General features: G+C 42.7%; 1 protein-coding gene across 2 annotated transcripts in view; it reads right to left on the bottom strand.

Moving 5' to 3' along the window:
* Nucleotides 1–12,280, bottom strand: part of F5 (coagulation factor V) — a 44,094-nt gene extending 31,814 nt beyond the window's left edge. Inside the window, exons 1-6 of one of the 2 annotated variants that reach the window (XM_068160630.1) lie at nucleotides 11,820–12,280; nucleotides 7,440–7,531; nucleotides 5,907–6,029; nucleotides 2,544–2,756; nucleotides 1,852–1,995; nucleotides 535–756 (exon numbers count right to left, since the gene is read on the bottom strand). In XM_068160630.1, coding sequence (XP_068016731.1) covers nucleotides 535–756; nucleotides 1,852–1,995; nucleotides 2,544–2,756; nucleotides 5,907–6,029; nucleotides 7,440–7,531; nucleotides 11,820–11,980 — 955 coding nt within the window. In that variant the 5' untranslated portion in view covers nucleotides 11,981–12,280. Of the gene's footprint in view, nucleotides 1–534; nucleotides 757–1,851; nucleotides 1,996–2,543; nucleotides 2,757–5,906; nucleotides 6,030–7,439; nucleotides 7,532–11,819 lie in introns of those variants that run through there. The other variant, XM_068160631.1, reaches the window with a different exon arrangement.
* Between the last annotated feature and the right edge of the window lie 7,448 nt (nucleotides 12,281–19,728).

The raw sequence follows: 19,728 nt of genomic DNA, 5'->3' as shown, positions 1-19,728 counted from the left end.
CCTCTTTGAAAACACCAGCTGAACAGAGAGAAGACTACTCTTTTTCCTGTTTTGTTTTCCAAAACATGTCTTCCAGCTCTCCTAAGAGAGACATGTCCTCCAGCTCTCCTAAGAGAGACATTTCTCTCACTCTTTTACACAGACTGCTGATCACTGCTGAGAGACACCCACTTTCAAATGATGAAAAGCAAATATTTTCATATTTTCATCAGATTGAGTGACCCATAACTGGAAGTGCTTTAGCTTCTCAGGAAACAGATGGTTCCTTACTCTTTAGATAACGGTGCTTATCGAACAGCTCGCAGACTTGGACACTGGAGCACTGATTCACTGCTGCTCTGTGATCTGCAGTAAAGCTGCAGATAGAACTGCCTTTTAGCTCACTTCAGCAGAATGCCCTGTTCTCCAGTGGCTGCTTAGTGAAGTGACAAGCATCTCATATTTAGTAACTGTACCACTGCTCAACAGTACAAGCCATTTAGGACAAAGAGGGGGACAGCTCTACAGTTGCCTAATAAATAGATGTTTCCTTGCCTTGCAGGTGCTTTTGAACAAGGGAAGATATCAGCCACCTTCCTTCCTCACTCACTGTCATGTTTACTGTGGCTGATGATCCTCCCACTAGGTTAACAGTAGACACTCGACGATGCCTTTGCTCCATGGACTGGCCATTGATATGAATGGAGAAGATTTCTGGCTTGGAACTCATTCCTATCAAATGCCAGCTGATGTTGTCATATGCACAAGCCTCTAAATCTGAAAGAGAAATGAGAGTAGGGTTCAGAATACAGGCAAATCCTGCGTGTTTCCTGTGCACACTAGGTCTGAAACAAATCTTCGCTCATCATATCTGTAAAAGTCTTCTGACTCCTGTGGTCAGTGTTTGCAACAAGCAGAAGTTTCAGAAGCTTGTAAATGGAACAGACACCAAAATCCTCTGTCAGTGGAAAACAGGCATTTGAATCTTACAATGTGACTTACAGTGAGCTGTGGAAGGAGGAAAATCAGTAGCTTCTTTTGGAATGGTGTGCTTGTATGGGAAAAGAAAGAAAGAAGAGGGGTGGGAAAAGCAGGGGCAGGGGAAAGAAGAAGAAAAAATATAGAAGGGGGGGAAGGGGAAGAGAGAAAGAGAAAGAGAAAAAAAGGAAAATGAAAGATAAAAATAAGAAAGGGGGAAAAGAAAAGCAAAAACATTTAAAAGAAAAAAGGGAAAAAAGATAAAAGGAGGATAAAGAAAAGGGGGAAAAGGAAAAGAAAAAAGGGGAAAAAATAAGGAAAAAGAAAATAGAAAAGGCTAAGGATCAGAGCTAAAGAATGAGATTGTGTCTAGTGTCAGTAACTACTCTATTCAAGATTTGTCTGAAAAACCTCACTTCAGACAGACTTTTATATTTGCTCAATGGTTAAGGAAACAATTCCTTAGGAGAACAAAGGGAAAACACTAGCAACACAATAGCCCTGCTATCCACCCTCCTAGTCCTCCCACTTAGTCTAGTTTAATAGCAACTGACTTCCTGGTTCCAGGAAGTTCTTCACTTCTTATGTTCACTTAACCACATCACTCTTTCCTCATCAGCTGAGTTAAAAAAAATATAAAAGTGAGAGATTTCTTCTTATTTTGTAATTTAGTAATCTCATTCTTTGAGCACAACTCCTCTTAGAAGCAATCTTGGTCTTATCAGCAGTATGACTTCCTCCCAGCACCCCAATTTCTCTTCTGGAATTCAGATGTTCACAGACATGTCCTAAGAAAGGCTGTGTCCCATTCCTCCACATTCCTGTGCTCTTGCATAAAAATCAAGTCTTCAGCCTTCACCAGTTAATTTCATTTCACTTAAGCCTGAACAGTACCTGGTAATGTTCCATCAGCATAACCATTAATCGTGTACTTGAGTGACGCTGATCTTTGCCAGCTCTTGTTTTCATCAAACACACCGAACATCAGTACGTACTCCTTGTCAAAAAGTTTCTGTGACCCATCCTCATTTAGGCTTCCTATGAAGAAGAACCAACAGGTCTTAGTTTGAAGCATAAAGCAAGCATTTTTCACATCAATGTAGAGGCATGAATGTGTATTTAGCGAGCTCGCTTCACCTGGCTAAAATACGGCCTTAGGAACGCTCATAATGTGATTTTATCTCTGAAAGTGCTTTGAAAGGCATGGGTAAAACAATTTCCTGCTTTATTCTCTGGAACAGCTGAATCATTTTTAACAAAGCTTTGATATATATTTATACAAAGACAGGAAAATTGAGGCCAGATAATTATCAGTAAACCAACTGAAAATGCAACCAGACCAGGCAAATGCATCTATTAATGACTTTTCCTCTCCATTGTATAATTATAGGATGGATATATGCATGAACTCTGGCATTAAAGAATTTGAGCACTCTGAAAGAAAGGTGTGGAGAAGTATCTACTTTATTCTGCCTGTAAGGGTGTGAAAAGGAAAATAATTTACCTCCCCTCATCATCACACAAGCTTAACTTCATTAAGAAACTAACCTGTATTACCTTATAGCAGTCTTAAAGCACTTCATTACCTTTCTTACAAATAAGCAGTGCTCCAATCAGACCAGAGTTAAAATCCATTACCATGTTCTCATGGGAATAATATGCATAAGTAAGACAAGGCAGGTCAGCTTCTCTTGGACCAACTTCTTCTGTTATATCCCACACATACGTGTAGACCTGGCCTGGAAGTACAGCATCATCTCGTTTCTCTGCAGACATTGTCCTGTCATCGTACAGGGAGCCTGTCAAGAAGAGTCAGTAGGGTGGCATGAAGACAAAGAGCAGTTAAAGCATCTCAAATATCTTCCTACAAAAAAGAGTCTAGAGAACAAGTCTTATGAGGAGAGGCTGACTGAACATGAGCCTGCAGTGTGCCCAGGTGGCCAAGAAGGCCAATGGCATCCTGGCCTGCATTGGAAATAGTGTGGCCAGCAGGAGCAGGGAAGTCATTGGGCCCTGTACTCTGCACTGGTTAGGAAGGACACACCTTGAGTCCTATGTCCAGTACTGGGCCCCTCAATTTAAGAAGGGCATTGAGATACTTGAACATGTCCAGAGAAGGGCAATGAGACTGGGGGAGAGGCCTCGAGCACAAGCCCTATGAGAAGAGGCTGAGGGAGCTGGGGTTGTTTAGCCTGGAGAAGAGGAGGCTCAGGGAAGAACTTATTGCTGTCTACAACTACCTGAAAGGAGGCTGTAGCCAGGTGGAGGTTGGTCTCTTCTCCCAGGCAACCAGCACCAGAACAAGAGGACACAGTCTCAAGCTGTGCCAGGGGAAGTTTAGGCTGGAGGTGAGGAGAAAGTTCTTCCCAGAAAGAGTAACTGGCCATTGGAATGTGCTGCCCAGGGAGGTGTTCAAAAAAGGACTGGATGTGGCACTTGCAGCCATGGTTTAGTTATCATGAGATGTTAGGTATTAGGTAAGAGGTTGGACATCATGATCTCTCAGGTCTTTTCCAGCCTGGCTCATTCTGTGGGTCTGTAACTGGGATTGTTTAATCTAGAGGAGAGCAAGTTGGGGGAGACCTTATTGCTCTCTACAATGAAAGAAGGCTGGAGTGAGGTGCCAGGGGAGAGGAAATGGCCTGAAATTGTGTCAGGGGAGGTTTAGATTGGATATCAGGAAAAAAATTCTTTCCTGAAGGAGTGGTCAGGCATTGGAACAGGCTGCCCAGGAAGGCAGTGGAGTCACCATCCATGAAGGTATTCCAGAAACATGTGGACATGGCGCTTGGGGACATGCTTTAATAGCCACTGTAGTCTTAGGGTGGAAGTTGGTCTTGATCTCAGAGGTCTTTTCCAACTGAAAGAATTCTGTGATTCTAAACAATTCCAAAAGCTTGGTAGTTTCTTGCCTATATGATACTTCAGCTTAACAATCATTCCACTTGAATAGTAGATAGTAGCATAGGGGAGAGTAGCTCTTCTCCCATCCTGTTTCTTACATGTTAAAGATTTCCTAGAGCTGTCATCACTGCCAAAAGAAGGGACTTTTCATAAGTCTGATGTGGCTTAGGACAGCATGGTACTTCAGACTCTGCTCACTGATACTCTGGAGGAACACTGCCCACTTCATTAACTTTCTAATTGTCTCCTAAGCCATTGCACAGGCTAGCATTGCCTTGCTGCCTGAGGCCTTTTGAGAGGCACTGCACATCCAGATGGCAGCAATGACTCATAAATATGTCTATTATATCCAACAGATCTGAAATATGCCAAAGGGGAGCCTGAAAATGAAAATCCTAGGTGCAAAAGGCACATTAATAAAGTTGTCAAACTGTCTGTCACTTCCAATGACACCTTATTCATCTCCATGAGATGGGTTCCAAAGCTCTACCTGTACTAAGACTACAAGCAAAGCCTTGAATACATCTGTAAACTGCAGGTCAGAGCTCTGGCTCAGCACCCAGCACAGGGCAATTCAAATAGTTTGGGCAATCAAATGCACTCTTGGCTAGTGCAGACAACTGTCAATTTGACACAGTTTATGATATCTATTTGTTAGTCATAGGAGAGTTGACAGAATCACTATGGTTGGAAAAGACCCTTAAGATCATCAAATCCAACTACTATCTAACTCTGCCAGAGCCACTACTATGCCACATCCTGGACCACCATATCTAGGCCCAGGGATGGCAATTCAAAGCAGCAAAACATGGAATGCTGAGCATCAGAAGAACAGGATTAACACTGTCAGCTGCCTTTACCAGACATGTCCTGATGTACATTAAGGCCAGGGATCAGGAAAAGTCTTTTTAAGGCCTGTACTCAAGAGTTTACATGTCCTGAAATAGCATATTTTGCAATTACATGGGAGTTGGACCAGATGACCTCCAGAGGTGCCTTCCAAGTTCAAGCACTGTGATTCTGTGAAACAATATTAGCACATGGGCAGCTGGTCAGGAGACTCTGCATGTCAGATGGCACGTACTCCTGGCGTCACATTGATGAAAGGAAGGAACTAACAAAGGGTGTTGTGGTGGTTTGAGAGAAGGCCTAGCCTCCTCTCCCTCACAAAGAGGAAGAAAAACCACAGCTAATCCAGAATCAACAAATGTTTCTATTACACTTATCCTTGATTGGGAGCAGTCCTGCAGGGAAAGATTTGGCGGTGCTGGTTGATGAGGTGCTTGACATGAGCCAGTGACGTGTGCTGGCAGCCCAAAAAGACAACCTGTCCTGGGCTGCATCAAAAGATGAGTGGCCAGCAGGTCAAAGGAGATGATTCTGCCCCTCTACTCTGCTCTAGTGAGATCCCACCTGGAGTACTGTGTCCAGTTCTGCAGCACCCCATACAATAAAGGACATGGATCTGTTAGAGAGGGTTGAAAGGAGGGCCACAAAGATGATTAGAGGGCTGAAACACCTCTCCTGTGAGAGCACCTTTCCTGCAAGGACAGGCTGATGGAGTCAGGTCTGTTCAGCATGGAGAAAATGAGGCTCTGAGAAGACCTTACAGCAGCTTTCCAGTACCTGAAGGGGGCCTACAGGAAAGCTGAAGAGGGACTACAAGGGCCTGTGGTGATAGGACAAGAGGCAATGGTTTTAAACCAGAGCATGGTAGATTTAGACTGGACATGAAGTAGTTCTTTAGTGTGAGGATGGTGAAACACTGGAACAGGCTGCCCAGAGAAGTTGTGGACACCTTATCCCTGGAAGTGTTTAAGACCAGGCTAGGTGAAGCTTTCAGCAAGCTGGTCTAGCAGAAGGCAGCCCTGTCCTTGGCTGGGGGTTGGATCTAGATAGATGATCATTAAGGTCCTCTCCAACTATGATTCCCATAGAACTGTCCCCATCCTATGATACTCAAATACTGGTCTGGAACCCTCTCAGTATTTCATGCAGTAGTCTACAAGTAATTGAACAAAACTTGGAGTTTGCACAGTATTTACCTTCTGCATTTTTGTTGTAAACTATGCCTTGGGGATGAATACTGACTGGCTTGTCAGCCATATTCTTAAGATGAACTACTAAAGTATCTCCCACTTCAGCACGTAGAGTTGGTCCCAGAAGACCTGTAGTGATTCAAGATAAGGAGAGGAAAATATGAGCAAAAAAAATACTTTTACAGTGAAAGAGAGAGTTCTCTGTCACCATTAAGGAACATGAGCTCTCTAAGTACAAGCTGTAAAATCAATACAGGCAAGGAATGTAATAGCACTGCAGTGAAGATTTACCTGTTAAAAAAGAGACATGTGGGGATTTAACCCCTGCAGCTCAGTCAGGGATGTTGTCAATTGTATCTCTGGCAACTAGCACATAAAAATCACAGAAAACTGTGTGGGGAAAAAGTTTTTCCAGAGAGAGAAAATGTATCAAAAACTTCATGCTGAGGTTCATTAGAATTTCTATGAATCTTTCACACACAGTGCAAAGGATTTGGCATGGGGGTTGGACTAGATGACCTCCAGAGGTTCCTTCCAAACCAAACCATTCTGTGATTCTGTAATTAAACAGTTTTAGGAAGGCAGATGTTTTACAGTTTAAGAGTTCAAAGGAAAGCATTTCTTTAAACAGCACTCTCAATGCCAGAACAAAAAGATCTTTCAATCCCCAAATGTTATCCAAGGACATAATCAGTTCCATGTTGCAAGTTTCTTCAGGTATATCCTGCAAGAAGGCTTAAGAAGAGCTTGTTTCCTTACTCCCCAAGCTGCAAAAATAGGCAAGGGAAGAAACTTGCTGAGACAACCTTTGGCTCATCAGTGTCTTTTTATTGGTAAGCCACTTTATCAATTTCTTTCTCTGAAAAGAGAGAAGCAGCCTCAGAAAACACATGGGAGCAAACCAAATTGGAATGAATCACATTATAAGACTAGACTTTTCAGGGCAACTTGTAATAATTTCACATCACTTTGAAATCTCAACCTCACATGTTAGATATTCAGATCATGTTATCTATTAATATGAAGCACAGACACACTATATAATACTCTGCATAACTATCAGAACACAAGTACCATATTTCTGCATAGCATAACAGCTTGCCTCCATCTATTTTAAGTGTCTTCAAGCAGTAACAGGCACAAAATCAGCTTTCACTCCTAACCTCACAGACTTTCTTATCCTTTACACTGATCTATCAGAAACATATTTAGCCTCAGGCCTTAAGCTACTTCCATGTGAATTTACAAGATCACCACTGCAACGGTGACACACAAAACTCAATGTGTATAGGAAGTCTCAACAGATGATGAAACAGAAATAAGAATCAATTTGCAGCTAGCACTGAGCCCCAGCCTCTGAAAATCCAACCTGTCTCTGGCTTTTGAAAGCCTATTGCACTGTAGAGACCTCATTCCTGGTGCCTGTTGGGTTTAAGTGCAAAACGATGCACATAAATATACAATACAACCTTGCTTCACTCGTTATTAGCTTTGTTAACAAGCAACAAATAACACTCAGAGCATTTTCTTCCTGCTCACCTGCAAATCTATCTGCTGGCTTTTCTTTTTTGAAATCCACTTCATATTCTCTGTAAGAGATTTTCTTATACACAGGATCTGAATGTTCCAATCTGAAACCAAAAGAGTTAAAAAAAGGTAAATGAAAGGGCAAAGAGACTAAGAGATATTGTGGAAAGCAAATCCTGGAATTACATTTAATAACTTGCACATTTGGATGAAGGAAAGGCAACAGAGTCCAACTCTTTGTAGCATCTTCCCCTCTCCCTTTTACTTTGTTGATTTGGGGATGCTCATGAGCTAAGGTGTTTCACATTAGACCTTCAGTTACAGTTGCTAGCACCTTTTACTCCTGATGTTGCTGATGATTTCTATAAATCCTTTTCTCTGTGATGAAGATGTCCTAGTTTTTTTAAGACACAGAGGAAGAACAGGATTTGGCGGTGCTGGTAGATGAGAAGCTCAACATGAGCCACCAGTGTGCCCTTGCAGCCCAGAAAGTCAATCACATCCTGGGCTGCATCAAGGGATGCATAGCCAGCAGGTTGAGGGAGGCAATTCTCACCCTCTGCTCCACTCTGGTGAGACCCCACCTGGAGTATTGTGTCCAGTTCTGGAGCCCCTATTACAAGAGGAATATGGAGGTGCTGGAGTATCTCCAGAGAAGGGCCACAAGGATGAGAACAGGGCTGGAGCAGCTCTCCTATGAGGACAGACTGAGGGAGTTGGGGCCAATCAGACTAGAGAAGAGAAGGCTCCAAGGAGACCTTATTGTGGCCTTCCAGTATCTGAAGGGGACCTACAAGAAAGTTGGGGAGAGACTTTTTAGGGTGTCAGGTAATGGTAAGACTAGGGGGAACAGAAAAAAACTAGAAATGGGTAGATTCAGATTGGATGTTAGGAAGTTCTTACCCATGAGGGTGGTGAGACACTGGCACAGGTTGCCCAGGGAGATGGTGGAAGCCCCATCCCTGGAGTTTTTTAAGGCCAGGCTGGATGTGGCTCTGAGCAACCTGATCTAGTGTGACATGTCCTTGTCCATGGCAGGAGGGTTGGAACTAGATGATCCTTGAGATCCCTTCCAACTCTGATTCTATGATTCTATGTCTTGAGTGGGCTTCACTTAGAAAGCATCTGACAAAATGCAGTGAAACAGACTTCAATTTCTCTTTGCTCAGCTCTGTGCTTGAACTTTACAACTCACCACAACGATTCCACCACATCATTAACAGCAGGCTCCTGTAGCAACAGACCTTGGAGGGAAGCACAAAACTGTTTCCTGACAACAACTAAGGATCTCACAGCAAGTCAGAAAATTGCTTTCTGGGAAATGCACTGCAAGAGGCCTTCGGCTTGTTATGTAAATAAACCTGGCACCCAGTAGAGCACACAATGTTTCCTTCAAAAATATTTAGGCAAGCAGAAGGAAACCAGCACATAACACATCTGAAAAGGAAATAATTACAAGCAGAGGGCTGGAAGCTTGTATGTATGTCTGTTGTTTTTATTGGCTGATTTCTGATAGCATGCATGAGGACCAGAACCAAAAGCAATTCCACTTCCTGTTTTTTTTGTAATGGCCTTTCAGGTGCATTTGATGGTGGGAAGATGATGGGCTGCTGAAACAGAGGGCAGAGCTAAGAAAGGGAAGAGATAAGAAAGTGAGCTGGTTTCAGTCATCCAGAGTCCATAAGGGGTGGGGGGGGAGATCTCTTTTTGTAGAGATCTTTTGTAAACTCCTGGGTGACACTGTCACAACACAAATGGCCATCTGAAGCTGTTCATGTTTCAATCCATCCCCTTCTCTTTGAAGTCACTGATGAAATGTTTTCACTCTTTAAGGAGAATGACCTAACCCACAGCCTACACTGACAGCTGCTGCTGTAATGTGGACACTCAACATACAAGTCAGACACTGAGGTGGAGGAGGAAATTCATCAGCGTCAATCGTATAGGAACAAAACAGGCAGCTCACCAAGGCCTCGGAAGTCTCAGAACACGCAAGCACGGCTGCTTACATAACCCTGGGGAATGGCAGCAGCAGTGCTGCTTGCACAGATCACGGGGTTCACTCTGCTCTCATGTCTTATCAATGGCAGTTGTACATGGTAACAAATCTCCATGAAGAGAAGACCACTGACACTGGGAGACCTAAGGGATATTTTCCAGCCTGTATAACTAGGAAATTAAGGAAATGCTTCAGGAAGAATCTGGGGATTTTTTTCCGCCTCCCTTCAGTTTTTTCAGAACCCAAAGCAGAAGAGTATCGGATTTTTACACTGTATTTAGAAGTTCAGCATCTACTGTGTCCAGCTCTGGGCCCCTCAGTTTAGGAAGGACATCGAAACACTTGAACGTGTCCAGAGAAGGGCAACAAGGCTGGGGAGAGGCCTTGAGCACAGCCCTATGAGGAGAGGCTGAGGGAGCTGGGGTTGTTTAGCCTGGAGAAGAGGAGGCTCAGGGGTGACCTCATTGCCCTCTACAACTACCTGAAGGGTGGTTGTAGCTGGGAAGGGGTTGGTCTCTTCTCCCAGGCAACCAGCACCAGAACAAGGGGACACAGTCTCAAGCTGCGCCAGGGGAGGTTTAGACTCGAGGTGAGGAGGAAGTTCTTCACTGAGAGAGTCATTCGTCATTGGGATGTGCTGCCCAGGGAGGTGGTGGAGTCACCATCCCTGGAGGCGTTCATAGTCTAGTCATGGGGTCTGTGTTGATAGGTTGGACTCGATGATCCTCGAGGTCCTTTCCAACCTTAGTGATACTGTGATACTGTGAAATCAGAGCAAGGTACATACCAAAAGGCCCTTGGGATCCAAGGCACTAATTCTTGTTTAGGGAGCATCTTTGTGGTCTGGGTTTGTTTTATTCAATTGGTTTGAGGTTTTGTTTGTGTTTGGTGGGGGTTTTGTCTGTTTTTAATTACTGTTTGTTGTTTGGTTGGGTTTTCCTTTTTTTTGTTGTTAGTTTGGGTTTTTTATTGTTTTGGTTGGTTGGTTTTGGTGTTGCTTTTTTAAGTTATATTTCTGTAAGCACTACAAAGTTCATCAGATCCAGTTGATACATGAGTGACTTGCTCTAAATACTTATGGAAGGTATCTCAATAGGCATTGTATATTAAAACTTCCTGGGTAATCACAGGGTGTTTACAAAGGTTTGTACTGATAGGACCAGGGAGAATGGCTTTAAGCTGGATGAAGGTAGGTTTAGACTGGATATTAGGAAGAGATTCTTTACAGTAAAGGTGGTGAGACCCTGGAACAGGTTACCCAGCGAGGTTTTAGATGCTCCCTCTCTAGATGTGTTCAAGGCCAGGTTGGACAGGGCCTTGAGCAGCCTGGTCTAATGGAAGGTCTCCCTGCCCATGTGGCAGAGGGGGTGGAACTAGCTGAGCTTTAAGGCCCCCTCCAACCCAAACCATTCCATCATTCTATGAACTGGAAATGTCCTTTACATAACATCCAGAAATGCAGCACAGGTTTGAAGGAATAAAATCACAAACCAAACAAAACCAAAGCAAGCAAATACATAAACCCCCTGCAGTCATATTCAAATGCACCCTTCAGTGCAGGAAAACAAATAATTAGTACTGTTTCATGCTACTTCATGAACAAATAAAAGCTGTGCATAGAGTACAGTGAACACAGCATAAGATTGAAGCCTGCCTTAAACGTAATTCTAGACCACGCCTAAGTGGTGCAGCTTCTGTATAAGCAAAATGCACACTGCATTAGCAGTGTTTATAATCCCAACAGTAGCAGTGCAAATTATTTTATATGCTTAATTTGCATATGTGTGTAGCCTGCAATGCTATCTGGGAAAAAAGCAATTAGTATTTTCTCTTAATGAAGTATAGCAGTGCTTGGTTCTACAACCTTTAGTCAGCAGGACTCAGGAGGGACTTTTCACAACGGCTACGGAGCAGCTCAGAAACAACACGGCTAGTTCCAAAGTTCAGCAGGCTCTGATTTAAGTGAAAGTGATAGTATCCAAATTGGAAGTGATTTGTTCCTTCAGCAAATTCTAACATCTGAAAGTTTTTTGCAGTCTTACCAAACCCTGGCACAAGCCAGCACTGCTCCAAACACACAGACCTAAAACAGTTACATTTCAAAAACTAAACAAGCAGCATCAACTCACACAGAAGATGACAGAAGCAAGTCCTGAGACATAACTGCAAAAGTGCTCTGAAAACACAGAAAATAATTCCATCCACTAATGAAGCAAATTAAAAAGGAGCTTTTATACTTCACTGGCTCCAGTTCAGACCATGCTTTTTAAAGCCAGGCAAGTTCTGCTGAAGCCAACAGATAAGGCTGTAAAATTCCACAGAAGATAGGAGACATAAAATACTTGGTCACAAAACAGGATTAGTTTCATCCCTCTTATCCTGTACTTTGTTACCTGGACTTCTCCTCAGACTCTGGTGTGTAGGTCCAGCTAGTGATCTGAGCAGCTATGTAGTGCTCCCGCACCTTCGCGGCTCCCACCGCGCTCTTGGCTGAGTCTGGCCACCATGAACCGAGCAGAAGCAAGAGGAAAAGGCGCACGCAGTGGAGTGTCATGACAGAGATGCCTGTTAATGCTGCTCTGGAAGACAAGGCTGAAACAGCTGCTTTTATTGCTGTTGCTGCTCTTAACTTCCCCTCAGAAATGAAATAATTATGATGCAAGAGGGTAACAGGATTTGCTATGTTCAGGTCATTGCTCTTCACCTCCTCCTCCTCCCCTTGCTGACAGGGATCCAATAGACAGTAAAAAAAACCTCTTTAAACTACCTTCTCTCCCCTCCTCCACATCATCTTCAGTGAGAGACAAGCACCAAGCAGAAGCAGCTTCAGCCCTACTACAGCCTGTGGTTGGGTCAGTGCCTACTGAAGCAGTAGGATATCAGAGGCAGAAAACAATTACTTAGATTACTTAAAATTACAGGATATTTTACTTCTGTAGCTAGGAAGAGGCCAGGGGGCATATTTTCTCTTTCCACAAAACAGAACCCCAGCAGATGGCTGGCACTGATGAAAATTTCACAGTTAAGACGATAAACCTCCAAAGAAATCATTCCCACTTAGAAAGCAAACTGCTGAAGGATTAGATACAGGGACTAGAAGATCCAAATCTATTTAGATTTTGATTTCTATTTGGATTTAGAAATCTAAACCTCAAATCCAGCACACAGACTGCACGCTGATCATAGTAATTCAGTAACCTTTCTAAACATGTTGTCAGCTTAGGTTTGGTTCCTGCTACACACTCAGGTAATGGATAACAAGTTGGTTTCTCAGGGGCAGGTCAACCTGAAGACTTGCCTGTAGTCAGACTCCTTCTAATCTATAGTCTTTATTAGCATCTGTTGACATTTACCTAAAGAGAGCTGATTATGAAAATACCTCTTGAAGAGCCAATTACCAATGTCAACCATATCACCAAAAACATTTCCCTGTTTTGACAAGTGCTGAGAACTTTGTCAAACAACGAGTGTTTACCCCACAGAGTTCACTGGAAAGAGAAAAGTCCCTACCTGTATTTTTTTCCCCATGGATAGATCACATCAAATTTTTCAATATTTGCTTGTTTTCATGACAAAAATACCTTATCTCCCCATGTAAATTAATTCCACTTCCTCAGACTACTTCAAAGCATCTTCAGTTTTAGGTTTGATATATTGTTCATCAGCAGAATGATCTAACTGGAAGCTTGGTTAATTCTAAGCAGCACCATAGAATCGGTTCAGTTTAAGAGACCTCTAAGATCACAGAGTCTAACCATCAGCCTCAGTCCACCATGGCCATCAAATCAAGAAGTGCCACATCCACATGTACCACATGGCTTTAGAAGCAATAGAGAAGATGACTGGGAGGGGAAAAAAATAATGGATGAATACCAGTAACAGAATGCTCCCTACCAAACTCCAGAGTAGTTTGGTGCCTAAACCCAGAAACAATAGCGATCATTTGGACAACATAAGGCTACAGACTTCATGGAACAGTCTCCAGGCAGCAAACTGAGCTTAAATTACCTCCTACTGCCTCTGTAGGGAGTTGATCACTTGTTCCCATGAGATGCTTTGACACATGCATAATGCATGAAAAGGATTCAGGTTCCAGAATCCAGCAATAATTAAGATGGCCAAGGATGGTTGTGCTGAAATTGAAAAGAAAAATATTAAACAGTCCAACAGTATTTCATTATTAATTATTGTTTTGATTACTGAACTCATCATAATCCTTAGTAAACTACTTCAGGAGTCTGGATTGAATATTAGGAAGAATTCATTTGCTGAAAGTGTGGTTAGGCATTGGAACAGGCTGCCTAGGTGGTGGGAGTCACTGTCCCTGAAAGAAACGATTAGATGTGGCACTTTGGGATATGGTCTAGTAATCATGGAGGTGTTGGGTAGAAGGTTGGACCTGATGACCTGAGAGGTCTTTTCCAACCTTAATGATGCTATGAAAACTCTTAACTAAAAAGTTACAGTATCTGTCTCTTCTCTACTGTAGTCCCAATCTAATCTCTGACTCAGGATCCGTTTCAGTGCTGGTGTTTAAGAGTTTGATACTTGGTGTGAAAATGCCTCTAGTTTAGATTTTGTGGAAAAAAAATCTCTGGCAAGATGGACAATTCCTTCCTGTGACTCAGAACTGACAGGAAGCAACTGATGAAGTGCCTGGCACATTCTGTTAAACCAAAACTATCTTCACTTTTAAGTTGGCTTGTCTCATTTCCAGTTCTTCAACATCTGTACAGAAGCACAGAGAAAATACCAGGCATCTTTGTACTCAACCATGAACCAGTTTCTGATCTGATAATCTCCATCCATTGGGCTTTAAAACACTGAACTACAACACACTTTAAATGAACCACAGAATCATAGAACTGTTTCAGTTGGAAGTGATCCTTGAGATCATCAAGTCTAACCTCCAACCCAAGACCACCATGGCCATGAAACTGTGTCCCAAGGTGCCACATCCACACATTTCTTGAACACCTTCAGGGATGGTGACTCCAAGCCTCCCTGCAATTCTAGTTAGTGAGTTAAATGTTTGAATTTTCCATTCTAGGTTTCTAATACTTAAGTATTCCCTGTACTAAAAGCTAAAATACTGCAGGCTAAAAATTAATACCCAGAATATGTGGCTGAGACCTCTTCCTTTGTGACAGTGAGCTGGGAATCATCAAAGACTGAGATACATTAGCTACTTTTATCCATTTGATTAATTTTGGGGGGTTAGTTTTCAAATTTCTTAGCTGATCAAATGGTAAGAGAAATTAAAAATGCAGTGCATCAGTGAAATGAGTTTTCCAAGGATGGCTGATAACACCTGCAGTTTTAGAGGAGACCATCAAATCAGACCAAATCTGCTTTCTATTAAGCTACACTAATTAGCACCTATTAACCTTCTTTAATCTTTTAAGAACAAAAAGTCCAATATTAACTTCTCCCTTACCTTCTCTGCCCACACCACTTGAACCATCTGAAATCATCTAGGTCAGCATGATTTCTTCTCTTTAAGATATTGCCAAGACATGGTCTTCTCTAGCATCTGGGAAGTACCACAGTGTTCCAAAAATCATTATTAATAATCCATAGTCTTGTTTCTTTTCACCTGACCATTACTTTTTAATACCTCCAATTCTATCTTCTGTCTGACATGGGAAAAGTCTAACACATACCCAATTTATTTATTTTTTTAGTTAGCATTGTTTGCCTGCCAATTCACATGACAAGTGACCATGGAATACATTCTTCAGGCTGAAGTCTCCCAAGACAATGCAACTCTATTGTCTATTCATATATTACTGCATCCAGAACTGGTGCATGCAACATAAGGACATCAAACTGCTGGAGTGAGTCCAGAGGAAGGCCATGAAGATAACCAGAGGGTTGGAGCACCTCCCCTATGGAGACAGGCTGTGAGAGCTGCCTGTTCAGCCCAGCAAAGGCTCCAGGGAGACCATATAGCAGCTTTCCACTCTACAGCAACCTACAAGAAAGCTGGGGAGGGACTTTCTACAAAGGTTTGTAGTGATCAGACCAGGAGGGACAGCTGAAAGAGGGTAGATTTAGACTGGATATTAGGAGGAAATTGTTTACAGTGAATGCAGTGAGACACTGGAACAAGTTGCTCATGGAAGCTGTGGATGCCCTCTCCCTGAAAGTGTTCCAGGCCAGGGTGAGCAGGGCCTTGCGCAACCTGGTCTAGGGGAAGGTGTCCCTGCCCATGGTCCCTTTAAGGTCCCTTCCAGGTCCCTTCCCACCCAAATGATTCTATGATCATTCTATGTAGAGCTATACTTTTAGATTTTTCTATTTCACAATACTGCACATGCAGTATTTTATTCTCATTGCTTATGCACATGTTCAAAAGTCATTTACATTTCATCACCAGCAACAGCAGAAGACCTGTAGGCAAAAGCCATGAATGGAAAGCACAGGTCTAGTCCATACAATCTCTGCAGCACAGTAACAAGGGTTACTCCCAAAACTAAGCAGTATCTTTGGGATGTACTGACAACAAAATGCCAAAGGAAAAGAAAGCATGGGAAGAGGAGTATAAGCAGCGAGTTTAACATTAAAAGCAGCTCTGCATCTTCTAACTGGAGAAGATCAGAGGCTGTTCTGACATTCAGTAACTCTTGCTGCCTCACATGTGAAAATATGCTAGAAGAGTATCCTCTCAGTTCTAAACTAAGGCTGACCTTTAAAACTAACTGGGATTGCTACTTTTTCACCCAGAAATGCCTAGACTCAGTCTGAGCAACTAAAAAAGGTAACTCTTCAGAGGAGCTGTGAAGTGGTGATTTGCAGCTTCCTGCAAATTATAGATTAGGACCTACCATAAACTTGATGCTACTTCATAAATGCTGTCCTAAATGCTACTGCAGGCACTCATATCCTGATGGCTCCCATCAGTTAAGATAATTGTATTAGAGTGACTGGAAGGGAGGTAGTATAGATTTGTAGAATGGTTAGGGTTGGAAGGAACCTTAAAGATCAGCTAGTTCCAAACTTCGCTGGCTGGCATTGGCAGGGACACCTACCCCTAGACCAGGCTGCTTGAGGCCCAGTGCAACCTGACCTTGAATATCTCTGCAGAGGGGCATCCATAACACCCCTGGGCAACCTGTTCCTTTGTCTCACTATCTGCACTGTAAAGCATTTCTTCCTACTATGCAGTCTAATGCCATTCCCTCTCATCCTATCACTACAAGTAATAGAAGAGAAAGCTGTCAAGCAGTTTTAATGGCTAATACTGGACTGCTAATAATGCACTAGTGCAGGTCTCTCTCTCTCTCCTTCAAATACACAAATCGATGCACAATGGTCCAAACAAGCATATTTATATTTAGTGCAGGGTGAAAGGACTTTCCTGGGCAAACAAAGAGTTAATTATTGATCAGCAGTGAACCCATTCTGAAGCAGGTAAAAGACAGAGGAGGCACTCACCAAATCTGCCAGACACAACTTGGAACTGAAGCCATTGTATAAATATCTTCACTTCTGCAAGAAGGCTCCAAAGCCAAGAGAGGTTCATTTGTGACATGGCTCATCTTAGAAGTGTAAAGTAGATGCACTAGGTCAAAAACCACTTGAGCAGGCAAAAAGGTGGCTCAGAAACTCGGGCTTTCTTGAGATAAATACATATTCCCCTTGAAGAAGCTGATGTGTTTTGTATATGATGGCAGCTCATCTAAGAACACAGTCTGCACAACTGTTAAAGGGAAGCAGGCTGTGTTACTCCTGGGGTCATTCAGACTACAGGGCAGTAAGAATGCAGGACAGTGTTTCAAACTGCTCTGGAACTAAAGGCTTCAGAAGATACACAACCCTGCTGACTTAAACCTACAAACATCCACATTTTGTAAACTTGTATTTTTCCTTAGCAGGAAAGCAAATGTCCTTGATTATAAATGGGTGTTTTTCCAAGTCATTGTTTGTCAAAGCCATTTATGTAGCAGGACTCAAAACCATTTGCACAGAAATGGTAAATTCAAACACCAGTTACAAAGTACTGTGTGAACTGCACAAATACTGTAAAATCTAACTTCAGTACTTAAAAAAAAAATTGCCTAACCCAGGCTTTTTGGCCTGAAAAAATAATAATAATGCTGCATTTTAAGGAACAAAAAGAGGACACACAAGCTTCCTCCCTTCAAAAGCTACATTAACAATGCCTGACTCTACATTTTGGACTGACTCAACATAAGCCTTTTCTTGATTTTCCATTTAATTTTTGCCAGAAAGTTTTCAGTTTGGCTCCACAAAGAATTTTACTCCCACTCCAAACCATGTTTGTGTTCTCTGAGTTTCTGTTTGTCTTCTTTACTAAGAGATTTCTTTATTTGCCCAGGCTTACAGCTGATATGCTAAATCAGGCCAGCTGCCCTCAGGCTCAATTAGTCTAGCAGCATATTCAAGTTGGCTTTTTTGTTTTCCTGTCGAGAAGTAAGCTAGCAAAAAACATCAGGATCCACACCAGGATGGCAACCAGGCACAGGATTTGCAGGAAGATTTGCATCTTTTTATCATAAGCCTTTATTAGAATTGAAAGTGGATCATAACAAGCTGTATGCATACCTTCTTCCAACAATAGTGATGATCCTTTGGGTAAGGTTTTTCTCCTTTTTAAAGTTGCATTTTCTACAATCCAGGGTAGCTTTGTACTTTTTTGTTGTTGCTTGGGGGTTTTGCTTTAAAAAGCAGACTTAGAACAAATTCAGGCTGGGTGAGGAGTGGCTCAAGAGCAGTCTGGAGGAGGTAAGACTTCAGGGTTGGCAGCTGACAAAAAGCTCAACATGAGCTGGCAAGGTGTGCTTGCAGCCCAGAAGGAAACCATCTCCTGGGCTGTACCAAAAGAACTGAAACCAGCAGGACAAGGGATGAGATTCTCCCCTTCTGCCCCTATGAGACCCCACCTAGAGTACTGCATCCAGTTCTGGTGCCCCCCGTGAAAAGGAGAACAAACTGCTAGAATAGGTGCAGAGGATGGCCACGATGATCAGAGGGCTGAAGCACCTGCCCTAGAAGGACAGGTTGAGAGATCTGGGGCTGTTCAGCCTGGAGAAGGCTCCAGGGAGATTGTTGCAACAGGATGAGAAGGAATGGATTGAAGCTTGAGGAGGGTAGAGATTAAGACTGATTATTAGGAAGAAATTCTTTCCAGTAAGGGTGGTGAGACACAGGAAGAGGATGCCCAGAGATGCTGTGCATACTCCTTCTTGGAGGTGTTCAGGGCCAGGTAAGATAAGGCCTTGAGCAACCTGGTCTAGTGGAAGGTGTCCCTGCCCATGGCAGAGGGGTTGGAACTAGACGATCTTCAAGGTCCCTTCCAACCCAAACCATTCTATCAACAATTCTTACAAGTTACTAGCAGAGAAGGTTGTTCTCCACTAGGGAAGCAAGCATCACATCACTAAGCTTTTACCATAACAAACACTAAATTACATCTGTCCCTACAGATCTTACAACACCCAAATTCAAGGTGTTCTGGTTCTCTACCACTGGATCAGGGTGCCTGTTACAAGGTGGTTAAACCAGCTCCACATTTCCCCACCAAAAAAGCCATCCACAGAAGGACAAAGCCAAAACTGCCATCATTCTTTAATACTATTTTCACCCTTCACTATTTTAGTTTAGACTTTGCCTAGACTTGTAGAAGACTAAATACACAAGCACACCTCCCATACAGTGCTTGGAAGGTACTATGGTTTTTCTTTCTGCCTTTTTATTGAAACCAAGGTTTATTTATTCTTCCCATGTAAATTGAGGATTAGGCATCTTAAGTTTTTAGAGCAGAGCTTTTGATAGTAATTTTACATCTCTAAAGTTATTCCCTTTGCATCATAACCCATTTCCTGTGGTAAAATCCCATTTGGGTTCAGATTTGGGAGAATCAAAACTTCACCTACCTCTTCACTGTGTGCAGCACCTGTGAAATAGAGTAAGGCCCAAAACCAAGATACAGTTAGCTAGAAGGCAAGCAGAGTGTCACAAGAACTTTTAAGACATGAAGTTGGAGAGGCACTCAGCAGAGCAGAATTTCTCAGGAGCTGTTCAGATGTAAAGGCAAAATCCAGATAATGACCATGTAGGGCTTGCCAGAAGCTCCAACTAAGGTCACTGTGTACATTTCTAGCAGTTCCTACAGCAGCAATTTTCACTTCCAACAGGAATTTTTAAATACTAGTTCCAAACAGAGGAGAAGGATTAACATACAGTACAAGTGCTACAAGTGTACCCAGGTCAAACCTCAGATACAACCACTTTGATAGCCAGCCAAGCAGAGTACCCCATAGGAGTCAGCAAGCATCA

The sequence above is a fragment of the Melanerpes formicivorus genome, unplaced genomic scaffold, assembly GCF_026170545.1.
Source record: "Melanerpes formicivorus ecotype bairdi unplaced genomic scaffold, bMelFor1.0.p_v2 SCAF_51, whole genome shotgun sequence".
NCBI classification, from domain to species: Eukaryota; Metazoa; Chordata; class Aves; order Piciformes; family Picidae; genus Melanerpes; species Melanerpes formicivorus.
The sequence above is the reverse complement of the archived record's forward strand: the minus strand, read 5'-3'. Positions and strand labels throughout refer to the sequence as shown.